This window comes from Phalangium opilio, unplaced genomic scaffold, assembly GCF_054372755.1.
Source record: "Phalangium opilio isolate 3A_F unplaced genomic scaffold, DU_Popi_V2 ptg000650l_1, whole genome shotgun sequence".
In the NCBI taxonomy this organism is placed as follows: domain Eukaryota; kingdom Metazoa; phylum Arthropoda; class Arachnida; order Opiliones; family Phalangiidae; genus Phalangium; species Phalangium opilio.
Genome location: NW_028324245.1, coordinates 490052 through 514902, shown reverse-complemented (window position 1 = coordinate 514902; position 24851 = coordinate 490052). Strand labels below are relative to the sequence as shown.

General features: G+C 38.7%; 1 protein-coding gene and 1 long non-coding RNA gene across 3 annotated transcripts; one reads left to right on the top strand and one right to left on the bottom strand.

Annotated features, from left to right (window-relative positions):
* Positions 1-222: 222 nt before the first annotated feature.
* On the bottom strand, positions 223-23423 carry form3 (FH2 domain-containing protein formin 3). The gene is made up of 16 exons (XM_089862616.1): positions 22643-23423; positions 22334-22515; positions 13387-13502; positions 12638-12797; positions 8926-9113; positions 7202-8223; positions 7006-7108; positions 5494-5579; positions 5303-5403; positions 5162-5232; positions 4924-5031; positions 4618-4688; positions 4367-4490; positions 4019-4183; positions 3813-3912; positions 223-3691 (listed from the first exon to the last, which is right to left on the bottom strand). Exons 1-16 carry the CDS (start codon positions 23062-23064, stop codon positions 324-326), a joined length of 6387 nt encoding a protein of 2128 aa, XP_089718742.1. The 5' UTR covers positions 23065-23423; the 3' UTR covers positions 223-323.
* On the top strand, positions 16412-18786 carry LOC149588440 (uncharacterized). Of its 2 annotated transcripts, none has more exons than XR_016379978.1 (3): positions 16412-16709; positions 16791-16867; positions 17983-18786. It is a non-coding gene; the product is annotated as an uncharacterized LOC149588440 (long non-coding RNA). The 2 variants fall into 2 exon arrangements; XR_016379979.1 differs by having other exon boundaries at positions 16947-18786.
* Positions 23424-24851: the final 1428 nt, after the last annotated feature.

The following is a 24851-nucleotide window of genomic DNA, read 5'->3' as shown; positions in this document are numbered from 1 at the left end:
ACAAGTTAGGTCAACTGACACTATAACTCATATAACTGGCAGAAATAAATACGTTTTGAGTAAAAAATATTGAATCTTGCGCAGCCAGTTATTTCTACTAAATTAGGGGCACCTGACAAATGTTGATTGAGATTAGAATTAAAGCAGCACAATCGCTTTTCGTTTTTGGCACAAATTGGGGTTAAAACTATGGCCTTTTTCGCGAAATATATTTTTTGTAAAAAAAAAAAAAAAAATTACAAACAAAATAAAATAAAACCCGTTTAGCGTTAATAAAAAGCAGTTTGTATAGGCGGGTTTCAGTCATTGAATCATTGATTGTATCAATGAAAACCGCCAACACGCGCGCTAATGTTAGTGGTCCTGGTAGGTGTTCTGGAAGGAGTAGGGTGTCCGATATTCAATGCCCTAATCCTTATTTTCTGAATTTCGTCCAAAGGTTTATTGGGCGAAAGTTTAGCGGCCGAAGCGGAAGTAGCCCTCATGAATCCGAATCCGGCGCCAGGTTTGGAATGCGTGGGCGTTATTTTGGTGCCAAGACTATCACTACGTCTGATGGCGGGCGGGTTATTCAAAGGACGGAGGGGTAGTGATTTATTATTACTTTCTCCTCCCGCTCCCATGGTCGTGGAAGAGGAGATATTTTTCCGAAGCCTATTCGAAGCCGTACCCGAATTATTTACGACTCCGTTAGCGCTTTTCGAGACGCTATTTTCCCTAGTTGGTAAACGGGATATAGTCCTAGAAATGGGGGAAACCAGCGGGGTACGAGAACCAGTCGGCGTGACCGAGGACGATTTCGAAAGATTGTTAGTCCTATTTTTGGTGGTCGGGATATTTTCCAGCGTCGCGTTTAAGTTGTTGGAAATTCCCCCTCCAAATCCGTTTAATTTACGACCCGGTGGAGTTTCTTTCATCTTTAGGCTCTTATCACTCAGCCTGGTTTTCGGTTTTGGTCCTTCGTTGCTCCCCGCCGACAGGCTACTTTTGGAGCTTCGCAAACTACTGCGGGAAGCCCCTGACCCGCTACTGGTTGCTCTTCTCAAGGCCTCCCTTTCTTGTTGTTGTTGACGATTTTTAGCCGAAGGGGACGTCGAACGAGAGTCGATTCTTTCGGGAATAGATGATCTTCGAGCGCGAATGTTTCTACTGATGTTTTCTTGCAATTCGTCATCGAAGTTATCCGATGGCAAGGTCGCTTTGGCGTCGTTCATTTTCTTCTGGACAGCCTGAAGTTCTTTGGTTAAAGCGCTAGCCAATGGACGTCTTCGCGAAGCTACCGGACTAGGTATCATAGTCGCGGGGCGACCACGAACGCTACCGACTGAAGCGCGAACCGGAGACGAACGTACTGGTGGGGTTTCGTCAATCGATGGCCTTTTGCGACTAGTACTCTTGGAATCGAAGCTAACCTCTTCCATGGGTTCTGGTTCGTAGGGCGAGTCGATCAGAGAACGGACGGATTTTGAATCCTCGTCCCTCTCGGCTCGAGTGCGTTTCTGAGTACAGGGTGAAGCGGTTCCTTTAAAACTACTTCTAATGACTTTGGGTTCGACTAAAATTTTGGGAGCCAGTTCGGCTTTGGGGGCGACAAAAGTATTAGAAGAATCGATAATGTCGTTGGGGATGGGGTCTATCGGCATTGTTTCGTTAGCCAGGTTATCTTCGCTGTCCGGATCGACTAACATTTTATCTTTAACCTCCGGCATGTTCTTGGAGGGCGCGCTTTGCTCTGGTCCTTTGGTTGTAGCCGATTTCAGGTTCTCAGTCAAAGAGTGTAAACGTTTTGCCAATTTCGCTCTTAGGGAGGTCTTCTTCTTAGCTTCAACTTCTGGTTGTTTGACCGGAGAGGTGTCCGCGTCCGAACTTTTAATAGATTTACGGCGTCCGTCGCTTCTCGTCTCTTTGGTGGATTCGTCCGTGGACTTTTCCGTGGTGAGGTCTGAAGCCTCTTCGCTGGAATCTTCAGTATTTGAAACATTCTTGCGGTTTCGTAATCGGGTTGTTTTACGGATGATCGAGAAGCGATCGAAGGGTCCTTCGTCTCTCTTGGAATTCTCATTTTCAGGCGGAACTGAAATGTTTTTAGTTTGTGGGCTTGGACTTTGGGGGCTAACCGCGTTCTCGTCGTTAGACTTCAAGTACTTATTGTACCTAAGGGATCGTCTGACCGATCTCTCATTATCGGGAGCGGGCGGAGTAGCTGGTTCGCTTTCTTCGCAATAGTCTCTGGAATTTCGCCTCTTGGGTGATCGGGAAGCGCTGTCTGTCTCCATAGCAACACTCAAATTTGATACCTTCTCTTCGCTCATTTTGTTACGTTGGTCTAGGGCGTTGATATTTTTGGATTGACCAATAAGAGGACTGGGAACGTTTCTAGACTTCTTTTCGTTTGATTCCACTTCTTCTTTCAAACGTTGCAAGTGATGGTTTGTGGCAGCCGCGTCATCGGTACTTCTATCCTGAGATGAGCTTCCAACACCATTAGAATGGGCGGATACGTCACTAGCGTTTGACCTGGCATCCAACGAACTGACTCCGTTACGACGATTCCTGGATCGTCGACGTGAGTCCTCGTCAACCGATTCAGTGCTGTTGGCGACATTTAAAGTACTCTTACGCCACCTAGATTTATCCTTGACAGCCGGAGAACTAGCGGCAGGATGTTGAGAAGCGGTTGGTTCGACAAGATTCGCCTCGATGTTACCTTTCTGTTTGGAAACCGAAAGATCCGAATCAGTTTTAGTCGCTTCCATGTTGGACGCGTTATTAGCGTCCGATTCATCGAGTCCCGAGTTAGTTGGGGCGAGGTGCGAGTCAACTGTCGTTGAATTGGTCCTAGACCTAGTCAGAGATTCGTTAACCTCGTTGATAGGGGAAGAATCAAATCCATCTCGGTTTCGACCCAAATACCGTCGCGAATTTCTCATTTCTCTGGAAACACGCCTGTTCTGATCTTCGTCACGTTCGTTTTCGTTCAACCAATCTTCAATTTGACGACGCCATTGTTTGGGCTTGCCAGTGACCGCGGCTGATGAATCGGACGTTTCCGGAGCAGTAACGTCGCCTTTCTCTTGATTGGGCATTTTAGGAACATCCTGGTAAACGCAAGGTGACGCGGATCTTTCTCGTTCATAAAGGCCATCGTTTCCGATCATCAATTGATCGGGCGTTCTTCGACGTCGATTATTACTGGACCTTCTCAGCAAAGATCTTTCTAAGGAGCCTCCATCGGCGCTGCTACTCCAGGATCTTCTATCCCTTCCTCCACTATTATACTCTTGAATTTCGGCCGTTTGTCTCAAGTAATCGATCAAATTATCATCGTGGTCTTCGGAGGAGACGCGACTACGTCTTTTTCTCAAGCTGCCATTGGGCGTCACGTCCGGAGATTCAAAGTTATCAACATCAACGCTGGTGGTTAGTGAACCGATTCTTCGACGGACAACCCGAGGAGAGTTGAAGCTACCGCTTAAAGAGGGTTCGTCCTCCGAGGGCACGCTACTATTTAAGCTGTTCATTCGGGACAGTTCGGGCCCGCTTTCCAGCATCGTTTTCTTGACCTTACGAACGCGGAAGCTACCACCATCGTGACTTTGAAGCCTTTGAGGAAACCCACTTCGAATATCACCCAATAAAGCGTCGATAATATGAGTCTCGCTTTCGCTACCGGAAACGGAAGCCGGTCGTTCTAAAACGCCAAGAAAAATTTATCGGGTGGATCAGTATTTATTTAAAACATAGGGGCGGATGGGGAGAGAGAGAGAGAGAGAGAAAGATATTGTTTTAGGCCTTAAAAGGGCCTCGCTAACCTCCGGATCTTTTTCTAACGAGGGGCGAGAACCTGGGATCTTCCCTCTGTCTTCGCCTTTCCTCCGCTTTAATCTCTTGCTGGCGTCTTCGATCGTTTTCCTAAACGCGTGGAGAGAGGGAGAGAGAGAAAACCCACCGGATAAGCCTATTTAAAGCGACTATAGGTGAAGAGCGTAGGCGTACGAGTTTATCTATAGTTTATTACTTCGAGAGCCTGACGGAATTTTTGGCAAAAACCGTGGAAAACTCGAAAACATTCTTCCAATTTGAAAGAAGAGGCGTCTTCGCACAGAAACTCGGCCAAATCTCGCCTTTCTTTTTCCAGAGCATTCAACTCTTTCTCCGTGTCGATCAATTGACTTTCCGCCATCTTTTTGTATTATTAAAAACCAGATAATTAAAATTCACCTTATCTTAAAAGCTTTTCCATATACTCGATAGACCAAAACACTAATATCTCTTTAACCTTATCTAATCCGTAAGAGATAAAGTGGTTGGTGAAACATTCTGTACCAATCTCAAGTTTGCTTACGATAAGATAATGTCAACTCACCTTTAGAAATTCACTCATTTGAAGTTGTATATCTTTGGCGCTGGCGTCGTTCACCTGTTTAGATATTTTAGTCACTCTTTGGTTCAAGCTTGTAAAGTCAGATTTGAGATTCTCAATCGATAGCCTGTTCAAAAAAACACCAGAGAAAAACAATCTTAGACATTACCAAAACGTAGTCTTTGAATGGCTTGGTTTCCAATGGGAAGACAAGCCTCTCAAACGCTATATACAATATTTATTAATCAAATTACTTGGAGGCTTCTTCCAAAGTAGGAAGTTCTTCCCAAAATTTGAGTAATTGCGAATATTTCATTTCCGCTTGCTAAAAGGAAATTTATATTTGAAAATCATCTTATATAATTATATATTATATAGTTTATATAGTTCAAACTGTTCAAATGAAACTTACAGCGCGCGCGCCAAATATAGAAGCAATAAGTTAAAATTAACGCGAAAATGTTATTACATTACAAAAATAAAAGTAAGCAATAGTGAGAGAGAGAGAGAGAAAAAAAAAATACGGAGTGTGGGAGTTAAAAATGAGTGGAATGTCTCACCCAAGCGACATAATGTATAAGATTAATTCCGGGCTTGTTTGCACGAATGTCCGTTAATTTGAGCAAGGACATCATTTTGAAGCCAGCGGCGTTTCCGGCGTAACCACCCTACATTTTCATAGATTTAAATAAAAAACACACACAAAAAAAGAACCATGGTCGACAACTTTTAGATTATTTTTTATCACCGAAGATATCATAAAAAGGTTGAGTGTATTCTATCAAATTTAACACTTACGGAATTTAGAAAATTTCCAGCGACTAAAACCAAGTACATGATTTCTCGTAATGATTCGCAAGAGCGAATTTCTAAATACGAAATTATGCCTAAATTAATTTTGGCCTAATTTTAGTTTGTTTTAATTAATATGGTGGGTACCGTTTGTAGCGGCCATAATAGACTCGATAGCTGGTTCCAAAAATGCCATATTCGAAGAAAATTCTTCTTTCAGCAACATGGCTTCGATTCGAAGTTTGTACCTTTGATATTTAAAGTTAGATATAAAATATAATTAACTTTTCTAAATCCGGGATTACGAAGTAACAACAATAAACCAGGAAAAAACTAACTGAGATAATTGAACCAGTTGTAATAAGAATTTTTCAGCATTTCCTAATCGGTATCTATCACCGTCGTAACCTCGAAGTAATTCCACCTACGCCAAAATTAAATTAAAAAAAAAAAAAGAATAAATAAAATTACACTTTTTCATTATCGTAATTTCTGGTATAATTTGAATGAAATTTATCTCCCATAAAAGTCATTGATTAGATTTCCAATTTGGACAATTATTTAACTAGCTACATTAATAAGGATTGGGGTGTAAGAGAATAAGTAAAACTGGTTTTGTTTTTTCTCTCAAACAGGGGTGCTCGACTGCTCGTTTTTGTTAAAGGGATAACGAAACTAATTCAAAATATCAAATTAACCTTCCCCTTGCTACGTAGTTTGGTCAAATGAACGAATTCTCGTGTTAATTTTAAGGGGTATAGAGAGCTTTCAGTTGGAGGAGGAGCTGAGTCTCGTGACATAATTTACGCAGCCATATTGGTGGGTTTAAAGCGGGAATGAAGCTGAGACCACCCAATATGGCTACTAGAACAGCGGTAAGACTTGGGAGGATGTGACGTACTACTATCCCATCTGAAAGCTCTCTATTAAGGTTAGACGACGAAATTTCTGTCCTTGAAAATGGTTACTATAAAAGTAATAAGAAATAAAACGCGTATTTCATAATCCCTTTAAGAAAATGAATTATCCCCCCACGAGGTTGATTGGGTTGGTCTGAAGGACCAATTTGATAGCTCGGATCATTTAATGGTAGGATTTATTTTTCTTTTAGATCCGTAAGTTATTATTTAAAAGAAAAGAAATCTAATAAACACTAGGCCTAGGATAATTTAAAGTTCCCTTTTATATATATATATATGTTCCCCGTGAGTCATACTTCTAGACCTAATACCGTAGTAGCACGAGCTGTGCTCAAACTAGAGGCAGATAGCAGTGGGCAGATCTATAAGGAGGCGCAAATCGCGTGGGAAAAAAAAACTTTAACTTCTAGGCAGTCTTCCTTCGCCACCGCAAAGAAGTTAAAAAGAAAAGATTATAACAGAAGGCAGGCAAGGCAACTCGCTTGGTATGTACGTACACCAATGAAAGATGGAAAGTTTGTTTTTACAGGCGCTACGTTTATCTTAATAGATTTATGGATGGTACAGCCAGGATTTAAAAAAGAAAATTAAATAAATATTCTTTTATCATTTATATACTAGCTTTTGAAAAATAAAGTCAGTGTTCATTTTGATACTTGTCATATATTTTGATGTAGATTCGTTAGGTGAAAATAAGTCATGGAGTAACTTAACTTTACTTCCAAATTGTCATTGAAAATGATTTGTTTGGCCTCAATTACAATTTACATCTCGCGACAGTTCGACACCGTTTTAGTAAGAGTAATAAACAAAAACAAGCGACACCATTTGGGAGTCAGGGACAGTAATTATAATAACGCGTATAATGGAAGTTATTAATTAAAGAAGTGAATGCCAAAAGGAAATGACTTAATTTATTCGTGATTTTACCTCGTCAGCTTCCGGTAGGATATTTAAAAGACCCCGCAGTTTTTCCGCCCCGATTTCGTCGTGTAATCCTTTTCGTAGAATTTCGATTATTTCGTCGTTCGAGCTGAAATTACGATAATTTCGCTGGCATTTCATTACCCGTAACACTTTCTAAAGTCACGATTTTAAAATTTCAATCAAAGTAAGCGGCTCTTACCTTCTGAATTGTTTCAAAAAGATATTGACGTTTAAACTTCTTTTGCCGTCGAGTAAATTGATCTCGACGTAATCTTTCTTCTTCCGGTCTAAGCTGTCAGTTTTGCTCTCCTTCCTGGGTAATCTCGGAGAGGCTTGAGCGCTACCTGGAGGGCCACCGGTGACTTGACAGAACAGACCTTCCATGGCGTCAAAATCTAGATCATTGGGACTTCCATCGTGCGCCTTGGCTACCAGTGACCAGATATTGTTCTTGCCGAGGACACTCTGCACGGGAATCTTGTTCCAATTCAGCGTCTTCATCTTGTTCTTGGGTCTCGGTGTTTCTTGCTGAGGTAGAAGTATTGCCGGTTGGGCGCGCGTCGAGTTACGTGGCAACGATGGAAAGGATTCCGAGCCGGAAGTAAAACCGTCGGACATAGATGACCCCATGACGTTCGCGTTAGTGTTAGGGATGTTTAGAATATTTGGCGGGGGTAAAGGAGGAGGCGGTGGTCCCGGGGGTCCATTCCCATGCGGCGGTAACGGCGGAGGGGGTGGAGGCGGGGGTAAGTTCATGGGGGACACGTTCATCATCATCATCATGGGAGGCGGCGGGGGAGGCGGGGGTGGTGGAGGAGGCGGTGGAGCAGCCACCATTTGACTAGGCGCTTGATTAAAATCGGGCTGCTGTTCGCGAATTGCGGCGCTAAGGGGGTTACACGACGTCATGGAGGCCGCCGTCGCGGGGGTGGTCAATTGGCTAATGTCCGCGGAATTAAGACGCACCACCGTCCTCCTTCTTTGACGGTCGTCCCCCGATTTGTGACAAGAACATTGACACGGTTGCTGAGAACGTAACTTGGCGGTCGACGATCGTAGCAACAACTTTTTCGAGTCTTCTTTGGATTCTAAAAGCGTGGCTCGATGGACCAGAGTCTCGGCCGTGTCCCATACGACGTCGGCCAATGGTTTAGAACCGTCTACCCGTAACAAATGTTGAAGGATACTTAAAAACGGTATCTCCCTCGGCGTTGTCGCGACCTAAGAGAGGGCCAAAAGACGTATTTTACTTAAAAGGCCGAACCAAGTACTCAGTCCCGTTGCCAAAGAGAAAGTGAGAGAAAGCTTTCAGTTAGAAAAACACTCGACTCTTCTATTCGAGAATCGAGATACCATCCAGAACATGCATGAGTTGATGACGTCACTAATAAGAGGGATGGGGAAATTCTAGCATCCGATAGGCTATACGCTTTTCTATCCGATATATTTTTAGTAAATAAAGACAAGAGAAAAGAGCTAGCGAGTGAAATCGAGGCGAAAAGCGTGATGACTCCCTATGAGGTCCGAAAAAATTGCAATAACAATTTAAACAGGCGAAGGGGAAAAAGAAAAAGACTCGAAGCTTATCCGTTTATGGAAAATATAAGCCGTTATAAAAAGCTAAGCAGACGGTATCGAAACACTTAACGGGATGTGTTTTGTTTAAGCTTAAGCAAATGACTGATTCTAACGCGTAAACATCGCACGACACGCAATTTCCCTCTTCCTCGAGTTAAATTCCATTCAGAGTATTCATTTAAGTCAACCTTACACCCAAAACCATTCCTTATTTACCTCTTTGTCGCATACTCCGAGTGTTTTAAATTTTAGGCCTAATTCGGTTAATTATTCGACCACTCCAGGGTGCAATATATATGGTAATACTCTTTCTTAACTAAAGCGGAAGTTAAGACATCATCTTACCTGTCTTAATATGGCGTAAAAGACGTCCAAGTGCGAGTTCAAATCGACACCGTCCGGGCCCGTTAATTGGGCCTCGTCCGTGTACCTTTGTTCCTCGAAAACGTCCAATTGAACACTCAGATCCGTGTCCGAAGTGTTGTTTTGAAGTTCTCGACGTAATTGGCCAACCAAATCGAGAAATTTCAAAGCTGCCGGATAAAATAATTTATTAAATTAAAGTAATTTCAATCAGAAGTATATAGCTTCGATTTCCAAAGAGTTAGGCTTTGCTTGATATCTGGTATAGTACGACACGTGACATTATTGTAGGTTCATCAAGCTAAACCCGAGCCGGGATTAAGGTCAATTTTATGGCTAAACCTCGTACATCGTTACCTTTCATATTTTTGTCTCTTGCCGTGCCTCTCTCGTTCCTCGATTAAAAACAAATAGAAGCAACAACCTTACAACCCCTTTGCCAAAAAGGAAGCCGACGTGTTTAGGAATGAAACAAAGAAATTATGAAGCGAGCGCAACGACTAGCTGCGCCTAATCATTACGAGAAAAAATCTATAGCAAAGGTCCTAGAAAGGCGATTTTTATTTTTCTAAGCTATTTTACCGTTCACCTAGATCATGTACGCGATAAATACTGATTTTCTAATCTTTCCGAGAATTATTCGGCCCTAAATTATCCCGATAAGTATAGTATTAGCCTCAAAAAACGGACGTGTTTTAAAACTGTTTGCTCTTAATTCACCGATATCGGTTTTGGTGCCCATTTTAGCTTCGCGATTTAGAATTAATCGAATACAGAATAATTTCACCGCCGTTCCTTTTAAACCCATGGAGAAATTTAATATATTCCATTTTTTTACGACTAAAACTGAAATTCAACTACGCCTTTATTTTTTTTCAATCCCAGCTTTTTCTATACGAAAGAAGTCATCAAAAACCGGAAACTCTGGGGAGCATAACTTTAATATACGCTGGAAATTGACACATGCCAATAAATCGATGTACCGGTATTCTGAAAGAAACGGGGAGGGGGAGTTCTAAAGAAACTTAGCTAGAGCTCTTTCGTAAGAGATTGAATTATCAATGAACATTAGGTTTTATTGTGGAATCTTACTCTTTTTTTCTCTCTTGTCGTTGGAAAACCAGTATTTTAGCTGATTGGCATCTGTCCTTCTACTTGTAAGAGTAATTTAACCCACCCACTACATTTTAGGGACGGGGCGAGACTAGGAAGATAGCAGCGACAGAGCTGGCTAATAGACCAGGTATATTTTTTAATGAATCTGGTTCTACCTAGGTATGGAGACAAATTGTAAACAACTCATTCCATAATGGAGTAATAATTCTTGGAAGAATCAGTTTTTGTTCTCTAAAAATTTGTAGAAAACTGTGTAGTTTTCTCCAAAGGGGCTAAAATATTTAATCCTCCATCCTCTCATCCCTCTGTGAGTCACAATGATACCCAAAATGTTACGAATGACGACGACCTATAGCAAGACTGGGAAACTTTTGAATAAATGTTGCTAATTATTGCAGTTCATATGAAACGGTTACGTAACAAATCAATTTTGTACGTTTCGTAATTAGTGAGTAGCCCCTTAATAATTTAACCATTATCTGCATGCGTCTGACCCTATTATATTAAACAGGCACTCTTATTGTTAATAAACGTTTCGTTATACTCTATGAGCGGCTTGGGATCAATACACCTTAGATCTTGGTGGGTATACGGCCCAAAACATTCTTTCTAAAATAGTTCATGAATTAAATTTAATAGCTCTTGATCTCTTCTCTGATATATATCTACGATTAATATTCTTAAAGGTGTTTTTAATACGGGGAGGTGGAAAAGGCAAATAGGCCAATCAACATCTCAAAATACTTGATAGTTGATACGTGAATGGGGAAGAGAACCTATCGTTCAATAATTTTTCCGTCAATATTTCGAAGAGGAAAAAAATGGCAGCAAGCGCGATCCCAAAGATACTAATAAAATACGTGATATTTTTAGTTTTCCCTAAAAAAAAAAACCTAAAGATTTAGCCAGGGGTCCTCAAGATTCAATTTAAACGTAGTTTCAAACGCGTTTTGCAAACCTTTTTTTTTCTGAACTACCATAAACGAATAATCTCCTTAAAGTGTATATCATTTGGTGGAGCGTCTTCTGCCCGCTTCCTTAATAGAAATCAGTTGCCAAACTCGTGTTCCAAAAAGAGTATACTAAAAGGCGATAGTGTCACGTGGTTAGGATAGAGACGCATTATAGGCAGCAGAGAGGGGCAGATTAATCCTGTACAGATCCCATTCCGACGTGTAAACTTAATGGTAGATTATTAACTTATGGTAGAACGGAAAACTTCGTCATTTTCTAAAATTAATAGCGAAATACGCGTAAAATGAATACTCGATCGAGGAGAAAATTTCAAATTAAGGTTGAAGGGGATGAAAAAAAAGGGACACCCAAGAGAGGCAAAGTACGCCCAGAAGTAATCAGTAGCTACCCTCCCCCACCCCGAGCTTCCCCCCCTTTCCGAAACGAATTGGAAAATCCTCGGAACCCCAAGGAATTAAATTCAATTAATCGTCAAAAAATACTTTCTCCGATTCGTACCCTTTAATTACCGGCCTAATTACGTCACGAAGTATTCTCGTTTCAATCTAATCTGTCCGCGGGGTGCTGATGAATGTAATGGAAGGCTTAAACTCTTAAAGGAAGGGTGATCCATATTCATTCCGAATAAAACGTTGTACTACGACAAAAGTACAAAGTTGATTGGTAAACAGACCTTCGTCCGACCTTGAACTTTCAAACGAAGTTAGGCCTAAGACGTTACGAATTAATTAAATCGATACTGCAACAATTTTACCATCGAGATATAGACATTCGTTGGTATTCGCAATATGGCCAACGAAAGAAATGGGTGATACTAAACTGTACAATTCCTTTAATCGTTACATAATTTATCACTGTTTCCTTAAATTACCAAGGATTCCGCGAACAGTGTTCGGTTTCTTAGCGCGACAAAGGACAAAACGTTGTATCACCCCTTCGCTTAACCATGAACGGGAGCGTCGAATGGTACATAGTCCCCGACACGTTTCCAGTAAAACCCCTTAAAACATGTAGGGGTGCAAATGCCATATACGACAACCTGGGTGGGCTAATACCGAAATAAGAAATACTAGCTGGTACGAGGTAATCCATTTGTCCTTTCTCTCGCTCTCTCTCGAAATGCTCGCTGAAATTAAAATCGTACGAAGAAATCTACGTGATTGCGGTTAACAACTCTTTCAAAATGAAATCAAAATTCACCCAGGCGCATGTACGAGTCAAACGAAACCAAACCTATGGTGCAAAAAATACCACCCGTAACGAATTTATCGCCGCTGCTATACAGAGATCTAGCCAAATTTTTAGACCACCTATTTAGTGATTTTGGCCATAAGCTAAGTTTCCAGAAATCAGCTAATCGTTTTCATTTAATTACGACAAGAGTAATTATTTGTCGAAAGACTTTCCTTTCCACCGTGTTTGTCATTTCAAATAACCACGCACCGTAAAGCTTTAATAATTGGCTGAAAGAATCTAGCGAAACCCCTACTTGGAGAGTATTTACAAATCATTGAAGATTTTGTAAATTTTCTATAGGCAATGTCCACACCCTGATTCCGAGAAACGATTTGATAATTAACTGGAATGGTATATATCTACTAACCAATAAATTCGTTCCTAATTCTGGATCGTTCTTTCGGTGACGGAGCCGAGATGATGATGCAATTGACGAAGGCCACCAAGGCAGTTTGGTATTCGACATTCTTGGCTTGACGAACTTCGTCCACCACCAAATCGAAACGATATTTTCGCTCTCGAGTATCCTAATGAAATAAATATTTAAATTTCATTTTAAAACTAACTCGTATGACGAATCATTCAGTAATTGTCATCAGCTTTAAGGATTACTAAAAACTCTTTGTCCTGTAACGCGTGAGCGAGCCAACACTAATAGCGCGTCGTTAAAAAGATGCTCGCAAAATGGTACAGGCTATTTGTAAAACACGTCTATTTCTGCTTCGACATAAAACTAGAGATGGTTATCTCAAAAATCACTTTTAAATTTAAACTAAAGGATATCTCCTAGCACCCTTGTAGAAATAAACAGCCCAAAGACTCGAACCCGTCCACGATGGCAAAAAGGGTCCTATAAAGGGTGGCCATTGATAAAAAATATCTGGACGTTCAATGAACTATACTACTACACGTCTATCTACAGGAGGACGCGGTGATACGAGCCACGTCTGCAACAGTACACCCACTACAAATCTTATTCGAGATGCTGCCTGGGTTTATTTTTAAAACCCACATTGAACGATAAAGAAATGGTTGGTCACCCATTGGGCCGATGAGCCCGAGCGAGATCCCAGATGAGGACGGACTTTGTAGGAGAAGAAGAAAGAACAGTCTTACTTTATAATGTTCCAAGGCTTGAAGAGCTCGTTTGTAACCCTCTTTACTGTAGACGCAAAGAGCGGATAGTAACTCGAACACTTGCTTCTTAACAGTCACGTTTGTCGTGTTCAACGCTGTGAAAAGAAACTGGAGTAAATCGGGACGTATTTAACACTTTGAACTTAAAGAAATGAACGATATAAGTTTAAAAATTTGTTAAGCCCGCGCCGCTGCTTGATTTAATTAGTATAATCGTGATTAAATTTGTTTTAAACAGCTTAGGGTTGAGTAGGTAAGCCTGCCCCTCGGGCTATAAACTAAAAACACCACATGAAAATTCACATGGAAAAATCCGTCAATCATAAATATGAAAGCAATACACATGACAAGTAATTTAGGCTAGAGAAGTTTTTTTTGGGTCTGTTGAGTTTTCTCTTTTTGCTCACCAACAGTCTAGTAACACTGGGCAAAGCGTCTTTTGCACGTGAAAAAAATGGGTTTCATTATCCCTAACTTTACCTACTCAACCCTTTTTGGCAAATTTGGTTTCAGACAATCCCACGAAAACCGATGTTCTTTCCAAAATTACTCCCCCCATTAAAATTAGCGTTGCGGGGGTTGTTGCGTACGGTAGATGCTAACAGACTCATTTTGTTACTTTTGTATATATTATTAGGCCTAACGATAATTTGTCTTCCTATAATTTACAAAAGCGAGGTTTCTCTTTTTGTGTTTATGAATAAATAAGTCGTTAGTCAGTTAAAGCGACCGTAACAGGGATAGATAAATTATTATAATAGATGTACAGCAAAAAGGAAACTCTAATTAGGGTCTAGCCTACCTGATGTCAACTAAAAATAATGTATATTTCGGATGGGATGATCGCTTGACAAAACTTTTGAAGAAAATTATTTAAAAAAAAAAGAAGAAATATGTCGCCACATATCAACAAGGGCTTTCAGTTGTCTCGCGACAATTTCTTCCCAACTTTCAACGGGGCATAAAAATTTATATAACCCTTTTGTCAGAAGTAAATTATGAAGAAGTTATTGAAATATTGTTTGTTTCTTATGGTATTTCGTAATTCACCCCTTATACTTCATATTTGGTTTAGGAGTTAAATTTCTCAGGCATTCTGGCTCCGCGGCATTTGATAAAATAAAATTAATCTATTTCTGGTAGTATGCTAGCTTTTACGTTTAGAAATATTTTCTTCGTGGGAACTTTAAAAAATCATTTATTAAAAAAAAAAAAAGATTTGAGTTTTGAAGTTAGGGACACACCCATTTAGATTGTTTCATAATCCATTAGCACATTGGGGAGAAGATAAAAAACCTACGGGTTTTTCTTCAAAGGGGTAGTAGATCATTGAATTTTGAATTTCAAAAAAGAAATAGCAATTAAAACTGTCAAAATCTTAAGAACGATATAGTATCTCTGAACTTTTCTTACTTTAAATTCAAAGTTACCGTGTGAAGATACTATCCGCTACCAACCAATAAGCTATCTAACTATATCCGCAAAGTTATCTTGGGAAGTTGGGATTAGAATTCACGCGGTTAAGCCTTTTCAAAACAGGAGCAGATTTATTCCGAAGATGGCTGCGAGCGGTCCTTATATTTTGGCAGCTAGGATAGCTTATTATTGGATAGATTCGGTAAACCTCGCGCCGAGGGAAGGCGGAATAATATTAAATAAAATTAAATGTTAAATAGGGAAAGATCTAAAAAAACAAGAAATAGTATCGTAATTAAGAAGTATCGCGGCATTAAAGTGTTGAAAGAGAAGTAATATATTTGTTTCGTGACAAAAATCGACTCGTTTACACCAGAAAACTCGATTTTTTTTTTGGGCAACCTCGGGGAATAATTTAAGCGCGTACCCCAGGGGAGAGGCGGCAAAGGATTTCTAATTAAAAATCTAAAAGGCACCGAAGAAAAACAGATAGAACGAGAGAGAAAACGAATTTTAAAGAAACGCGTAGAAACTGATAAATCGTAGGAGTTTTTATGTAGGAATATGACTATAACACACTACACTATACTTTGGAGATATTAAGTTTTGTTGATTAAAATTCCTTCAGTACGTGTACGTTGTTTCCAAGAAGTGACAGATAAACTTGAGAATGGGCACGTTTACGTATTTCTATAACACACGATTCGTTGCATTGTTCTAGCTTGCAAGACGACAACCACATGCACCCTCTACAAATATAACTCTAAACCAAGAAGTGATATCTATTTTATTAGGGAGAAAGTATAAATTCGCCACATTTATAATCTAGCTTTATCTCCAGTCCAAACGTAGCCTGTCCGGAGTTAATCCCCGCCGCCTCTAAATTACAACTAGCATCTCATTGGCTCTCGAAAACTCACGTCAGCGCGACGCGAATGACGAAAATTACGTTTTTTTCCAACTGAGGAGAGGCGAAATAACCCGGCCTCCTTTTACGTCCCCCCTTGTATTTTGAAAGAGGGACTGGGACTATGGCGCGCGAATACTTAGGCCTCTTATACCTTCTCCCTAATAAACTAGATATCGCTTCTTGTCTAAACTAAATTTCCATGAGACGTTTTTGCTCCAAACCAAATTTCCACGATAATTCCACGACTTTCCACGTTGAAACGAACCCTGTTTCTTTCCCTGAATATTTTTACACCAACGTAGGAAGCTGAGTCCGTAACCAAACGAAATGAGCAAGTATATATGGAAAGATATTTTGGCAGGTAATATCATCGGTCCAAAATTAACCGTAAAGAGAAGGAAGGGGCCTACTACCGAAAAGGAGGAAGAACTAATTTTACACGCTAGACCCACAACTAACTTCTTTCAAAAAATAAAAGAAGATATTAAAGAGAAGCTAAAACAATTTTTTTCTACCAAAAACCGCCGTATTTCTAAGTTTTCCAATGACGAAGAGTTAACGTTAAAAGCGTGGGATTTGTATTCGCATAGCTTCTTTGGGTCTAGAGAGAGAAAATTAGTTTTGTAATCATTTCGCATCTGATACGAGTATATGTGTTGAATGAAACGAATAACCGTGTCAAAAGAATGTGTCCATTATAATGGATGTTTTTAAAACGTCACTCGTAATAGAATAGACTCAAAACGAGTCTGGTTTTTGTAATTATCAAAGTTAAAAGGATATTTTTAAATCTGATTCCAGAGAGTTCTGAATTCTGAATCCCACGTGGTTAATTTAGTTCCCGAAATTGGATTAGTCATTAACCATTTAACCTTGAACTTACGCGCAAAGGCTTAGGACCTTGGGCTAATTAAATTTAATAGAACATTTTCAAAAGATGGAGAAATGAAATGAAATGAAATGTGTTTTCAAAACGGTGAAATTATTTGTTTACTTCAATTTATAGACTTTCGTTATTAAGGTTTAATTAACCAATTTTGACGTAAATTGACTCTAGATAAAGGAATGTTATTTCGAGAGGTTTTTCACTTTTAATGAAACAAAATTGGAGATGAAATCAGTCGAGTGTAAATCGTGAGTCCTTAAAACGAAAAATTTATAAATTTTTTTTGACATTTCTTTCTTTTTAATATTAAATAACTATACTCATTAGGATTCCCTCGAAGCTAAAAAAGTGGGTAATAATGAACTTAGATTGTAGTGATTAAAAGGGGCTATAGACCTAGCTTGTTCAGAATTTTATCTTTAAGAAACAATTCAAATAAGTACAACTCGATGACGCGCGACCACAAAGTTTTTTTTTTAGAAGAATAGGTAAATTTTAAACTTTGTAAGTGTTTTATAGATGATCCCTTCATATTAACAGGACAAACTGAAAGACAATAAACTCGCTCAATTCCAATGAAAAAAACGTTTGCATTTCTTCAAAGCGAAATTTAGGGTATAACTTTCGTTTTTGAGATAAATAGGCCTAAACCGAGGACCTATTATTACTAATGGATAAACCTAACCCCGTATACCAAACAACCATGCACATTTACGAAACTTAGGGCTTACCCAAGAAAACAATTGTTTTAGAAAAAGTACGTAACAATTTCAATTGAAAGATCTAATCGAGATAAAAGGGTTATTTCATTTAATTTTCGACAAAAAACTCGATGTTGGCCCCTTCGGGCGAGGCAAGATTATCGCAATATTTTCTATGAAAAATGAAAACGAAAAAATAGTTCTTTTCATAAAGCCATTACGAACTAGAGGGACCATGGAGTTAAAAATTCAGAGTTGACGAATTAATTTTAATCTTAAAATGGCGAAGGACCTTTAAAAGCGCGTGTAAATCTTTTTACACGGTATAAAATGTATCGCGTACAATATAAGTTTCGTTAGGTTTTTTTATTCTTTTTATTTAATTATCAATAAAGAATAAAAAGTCGCCCCGAGCGAGAAACAATCTTGACATATTTCTTTTAGTTTTTTTACGAGTCCATAAAAACGTCTCCAGGTTTTTCTGGAATACGTCAAACTAGAAGGGATATTTAAAATTACAGAACCCTCCTAACCGTTCCCAACATAATATATATTGTTTGTTTAAAAATCATTTTAATGTACTTGTCGTGCATGAGGTTTCAAAGTTGTAGGGTCCCGCCGCGCCGCGAGGAAAAATAATAAAATTGACAATTAATTTAAAGGGTGGAAGGAAGAGAGACACTCACTCAAGCTATATGCCAAGTTTTAATTGTTTCTTGGAATGCGATTGTCACAAATTACTATGTTTAAAGAAAGATTTTCCTTCGGCGTAACGCCACTCAAATAAACTATCTTCTTTTGAACTATACTGTATGTGCGTATAAGGTGAAAACTATTCTGATTAAAGCGCTTTCCCAATGGAAGGCATCAAAAAGACTTACGCTCTTCATTCCATTGGATGCACTAAAACATATGCCCTGTTTCCATTGGATGCAATAAGACAAATGCTCTTTTTCCATTGGTTGCAATAAGACAAATGCTCTTCATTCCATTGGATGCAATAAAACTAATGCTCTTCATTCCATTGGATGCAATAAAACTAATGCTCTTCATTCCATTGGATGCAATAAAACTAATGCTCTTCATTCCATTGGATGCAATAAAACTAATGCTCATCATTCCATTGGATGCAATAAGACTAATGCTCTTTATTCCATTGGATGCAATAAGAGGTAACATATTATTAATTCCGAAGCTTCAATTTCCCTTTGATTCTTTCTTTGTAAAGGGATAAATAGCTATAGGGTGCCTAGCTGCCATTTTTATCGACAACCATAAATCAAAAATAAAATAAGAAAAAAAAAATTATAAACCATATTTAAAAAACTTCACGAAGCTTTAATCCTTAGAGTGACATTTCATTTCAAGAAAATGGGTTCCAAGCAGCAAAATAAAATACCCAAAAAGGATATATCTTGAAAAATATAGTACAAGCAGCGTAAATGTTTACGTAACAATTGCAACTTTCACTCGAAAAGCCGCGCGAGAATTAAGGGTATATATTGAAAAATCCTTCGAAAATATGACAAGGAATGTCATTGATAAACGTTCACCTATCCGGAAAGAAAAGGATACCTTTAACCATTGCAATTTTTTAGAGGTCAAACGGAGGATCGAGTTTCTTATCGCATAAACTCAACCGTATCTTAGAAATTAATAATATTAAATTCTTGGGGGAGTTTAAGGTTTAGAAATAGGGGGGGGGAGAAGAAACGTTATTAAGAAACCTCAACGCATTCTCTATAAAAGGCTAAAAACGGTATTTAACCCAATTCCCAAATAATCATTCATAATCGGAAGGTTTTATTATTTTTTTAAATAATAATTTGGAGGATTTTGACTTTTTTGTTTTTGTATTATTATTATTATTATATTACATTTTTTTTCAAAAATATTATATTATATTATATTATATTATATTATATTATATTATATTATATTATATATATATAACAGTTAAAGAATCGTAAAAAGAGAGTGGTTTTAAAAAAAATGACCAAATAAGTGCAAAGATTTATTACAGCGGTTTTTTTTCCTCTTTAACCCCTTCGTCGGTAAATCACAGTGACAAATTGTTTATTAAGAAATTTTAGTCAATCCGATTTTTTTTTATCAAATCCCTATGAGGTTTAATGTATATTATTAATTTAAAATAAGAGGAATATATACAGCTAACTGGAATTCTTGCGTACGTGCCATTTTCCCTCAACGTATTTAAGCCTATTTTGTGGGACGACGAATTTTACACAACGATTCCTTTTAGCCGCGTGAATTCCTGGTAGTAATATTAAATTTATAATATAATAAATTGTGGCATCAGAATGATGGCGCCTTTAAAGGGAGAGTGAAGTAAATTTTTGTCTGGCTTCATTTCAAATTTCATCAAAAAAATGCTCCGTACGTCATTTAAGCCTAATCATAATTTTAACCCGTCAAGTTTCTCCTTCCCCTTGATGGGAAATTTTAAAAATTCACCCAAAAATTATATTAGGAGACACTTAAATTACAATTTTTTTAAATGGAATAAAATTTATAACTGTTTTTGTTAAATTAAGTTCAAACGAAGGCCTTTTGGGGGATTATAACATAATCTTAATAAAAGTATTTTTTTTTCATGTACCGTATTAACACTAACGTATAATTAACGGGATATACTTTTGTTCAAACATACATACCACGTATAGTTTCAAACGGTTTTTCTTAAAAACGTAGTTAGCGACTTCGACTTAACAAAACTAAACCGTCGCTATAGATAATAGTCATATACACACATAAATTAAAACCCCTAGTCTAAAATAAAGGAAACAAAATAATTATTAAGGTGTCTGCATTTTTTTTTAATCATAGCTTATAAAAAAAAACACAGAAATTAAAAACTTGAAATGTAGATGGTCAAATAAGATTTTTATATCTTATCCGACCTCGCTTTTTCGCCTATCCTTAATGACTCGTACGATGATATTTAAAGAGATACGGCACTTTATATTATTGCCGTAAACGTTATAATGCCATTTAAAGCTGAAATCTGCCATTACTTAATAATTTATAGAGAGAGAAAGGGAAAAAAACGGAAACTTTTGTATTCTCTACCACGAGATTCGTGTGACGAATGTCGTTTGAAAATGAAAATCCAAGGGCTTAATCTAGAATTTAAATTACAGGCTATGGCTAACAAATTACTCCGACTGTCTCCCCCCCCCCCTATTTTCAAACCCCCTGAAGAAAGAAAGAACGAAAGTAAGTTATTTTGAATATGTTTTGTAATGTTTTTATGGGGGTATTCAAAGGGATAGCGTAAGTAAAAATAGTTCCATGCACATCTTACAGGTTTAAAATAGCTACAATTCCCCATTAGGAGTTTTCATATTACTTCTCTGACCTCCGCGTTTAACCTTTTTGACCTTTCCCACAACACCATAGTTCAAACCATATATATAAGGAAAACGGGGCGTTTTATCGCTACAAAAAGCACCTCACGAGCAATTAGACGGCTCAAGTATATCAATGTCATTGCAAATTTAATTTGCAGTGTCAAAGAATTACATTACTTCTTCGCCGCGTGCAAATCTTTACGACACTATGATCAGATCACGTGACTAACTATAATAAAATCTTCCGTAACACTTGCGCGAAATGATGGATGAACCCCATATTAAAGAAAACAACGAAAAAAAAAACTGTGGGATTGGCCTATTAACCGCTTTCTACGTGAACTTTGGGTGAGTGTGATTTTTACCAAAGAGGAAATTTCATCCATCGAGTCTGGTTGGTCTGGGATATTTTAAGACTTGGGACTCAATGAACATAAACATTTTAGAATCTTAAAAAGTTACACCTCGCCTTTAATCGGTGGTGGGAAAATTGTAATTTTTAGTAGACAAGAAAAGACATTGGTCCTGTCTAGAATACTGAAATAACAATTGCCCCCCTTTCACTTTTATCTCTCCTTGATTTCCACTCCCGTTTAAATTATTCAAAACAATCTAATTGTCACTTTATCAACCGTAATAAAATAATTTGGAAGAGGGGTGTGAGGACTGAGGACATTATCCAAAGAAAAAAAAAAAAGAAATTACACTTACATTTAATGAGTGTGTGTGGGCTAGGAATATTTCAACCAAACAATTTCAACCAAAAAATGATTCTACAATATTATTCAAAGCCTCCAGTCATATTTTAGTCCCCCCAACATTTAATGTCTACTCTTCCAAAGCCTATATAATAGAGCGCGAGATATTTTTATTACTTAATTAGATAAAATTGGAATCTCAGTTGGAAAAGTAATAGTCGTTAAAGAGGCCCTGGCTAAGGGGATAAGTAAGTAAGTATAACCAACTGTTCGGTATTATGTCAATATCATTTACAAATATAAGAAATTTAACGACAATTTTTGGGTCAAGTCAAAGAGAAACTCGAGAAGTCAAATCGTGGTATATTTTTTTGGGTGTTAATATTTTGCTTTTTAGGATTATGGTGGAAAAATAACAAAATGACACGTAACCCTCTCGAGTATTGGAGAGAGCTTGTATTGGATTTATATATATTTTTTTAAGATATCCGCATTCCTCGATGGGTTCAAACTTTTTTTTGGGGTTCGCAACTAGCGTGATTAAAAATGTATATTGGGAAACTTCAATAGATTTGGGTTGAACACGCGAGATGATCACTTCTGCCCCGGGACATTTCGATGGGTTAACTCGTTTAAGACACGTGATTGGATAGCATTGTCAAAGGGAAAACGGACAGGTGTTTGTGGCATTATTTTATCACAGCTCGTGTTAAGTAATTATGATATATAAAACAAAAACATCGGGGTATAATCGTGACGTGATCTGCATGAGAGGGTTCAGTTTTGAGTCGTTACTCTGGTTAGGTCTTGTACTAGCTAAGCTAGGGTCACCATCACCGCTCCAATTGGGTCCAATTTATTTCGAAAATATCATCCCATTGCACGGTTTTAAACTCAAACTTAATCAGCTCAAAATTGTGATAAAGGAATTTGTTGAAACTTACCAGCTGCTAATTTGAGTGTATATTCCCCATTTTCGACAATATGGTCTAATCCAATTCGTGAATCCATGACGGCTCGGACGCAGTGGACGCATTCCAACTGGACCAAAGCGTCGGAGAATCGACCGTATCCTCTTTCGCACAATTTGGGCAAAGAATCCAAAAGGACCGTTAGCCCTCCATGCCTGCGCAATAATAATGAGAAAAGTGAGAGGAGGATCTTGGAAAGCTGCGGAGCGAAATCATGACTAAGAAAAGTCGGGAGGAAGATGGAAGAGGGTGGCGGGGGTTTGAACGCTGGTGACGACGTACCGAAGGAAGGCGGCGATCCAGCCACCCTGGTTGGTGGCCTCTTCGCCCCTGACTTTAGCAGAAGCGCTCGAGGACTGCGACAACTTCCGGCGTAATTCGTTGTAAGTCTTGACGGACGGAACCCGCAAGACGCGAACAAATTCTTCGGCTTCTTCGTCGACGGTACGACTACGATTAGACGACGTCGACGCGGCCGCGTTTTCGCTTTGTTTTTCCGCGAAATTACTATTTCCTTTTTCCCCTTTCCCGGTGGCACTTGTACTTTCTCCGATCGGCGCACCGCCGTGGGTCCAACTGTTGAAACAGGCTCTCCTTATAAGGTCGGGCCAATGTTTGGAATTGTGTGGGACGGCCGCTTTCTCGTCGCTTACGGACAACGACGAAGACGACGGCTCTTTGACTCCTTTAGGCGCCAAAACCATATTAATAAGTCGGTGTTTTTTTTTCTTCTACAGTTTATAGCCTTGGCCCACCTTTTCTTTCCCTTCTCTCCTTAATTTTTATACCGAGAAAAGCGAGAAAGCAGCACCACCGTCTTTGACGACCCCCTTCCAATGTCGTTTCGGTTAAATTCACTCGCGAATACGAAAAAACTGACGCGATTTCTCGTGGAACGGACCGTTGATTTCTAAATAATTATTTTAACCATCTCGCCTGACTCGACTGACGCGAAATTGTGTGGCGATATTAAACAAATCATTTCGAACATTGATCAAAATTCAGATACTCATCGTTTAGACGTTTGCCAAAAAGGAGAGGACGTGACGCGCGAAATAAAACAACCAAATCCCGACCGCTATTACGGCATAGACTGACGATTAAAGTTTTTCTTATTTTTATATTTTGAAAACGCCAGCAGCGCTTAGTTATTATTACCATTAACTTTGGAATAGGCCTTTTAATGAAAATTTCTCTCCGGGATCTGACTTAGTCATATAATAAAGCGAGCAACTTGTCGGATGAGTTTTGAAGAGTGTGCATGCGGGAATAGAAACCTAGAAAGAAGAAACGAAGCCACCCAACTCCCCCTACACTCTTATAGGCCAAAAACTTCAACAGAACTTTTAGAACCAGGAACACGTGTGTGTCTGTGTGTGGAAAATCGCTAAGAGTCAAGGGGGCTTCGATGAATTTCTTTTCATATTATAAAGCGTTGCCTATACGGGGGAAAAGATAAGGCAAAGATTACAGTCTCGTTTAGTTAGTTTTTTAAAAAATACAAGAGCTGCGTTCGCATTTCTGTTAACTGTATGAAATTGGGCATCCAAATTGGGTATTTGCGTTTGTTGGGGCAAGTGGCTCCGTAACGTGACCTCCGAACCGGCTCTGATCAACATTCCGACACCTCAGAGAACCCTTGAAATTTTCTACACGACACCGTGACCTTTCACGACCCTTTTGTCCAATGCAGCACTAGCTAAATGCGAACTTAACTCGAATGCCGTAATAAGAGTGGTCTAGTATATATAAAAAAAAAATAAATAAAAATCACCCAGCCACCACCAAATATTTGGGTCGCTCTATATTCTCCAAAACACCATCCCCATCTCTCTCCCTCCTCCATTTAGTTTAGGTTTTAGTTTTTTTTTATTAAAGTAAAAGTTAGTATTATAAACCAAGCCATTGTTTGGTTTTAAACGATTAACTGAAGCGTTAACTCATTTAATATCTTTAGATCGAAAGTTTATATTCCTTTCCCCTTCTTTGGAAGAGCGCCCTTTATTAACTTTCAACTCGCTTTAAAATAAGTTACGCTCGCGTTGCAAAAATAATGTAGGTGTAAACATTACCGAAAAACAAATAACAGAAAACTTGTTTGGTGACTTTCATATTTTTCAGATTTGAGCAGTACAGATTTCGCCGCGAGTATACTATTTTAGCGGCTTGGAAAGTATCGAAAAATCCTAGAGCATTCCATTTATAAAATTGCAAAGAAACGGGCGGGAGGCCGCCATCTTAGGTTAGACCTCCTTGGCGCCATGGAAATAACCCGAGAATGTGACCTCCCCCGCCCATGTCACATTTGCATCTCTTAGGGAATTAATGGAATACTCTATCGTTTTGAAACGCCGCTCAAACACTAAAAACGTCATAGAGAATATAATGATTTTTCCTTCTCTCTTATATGTTTACATAGCCTCAATCTTATTTAACGTAATTAAGCGGACTATAATTAATGAGGCCTCTTTTTAAACGAAGAGGAAATGAA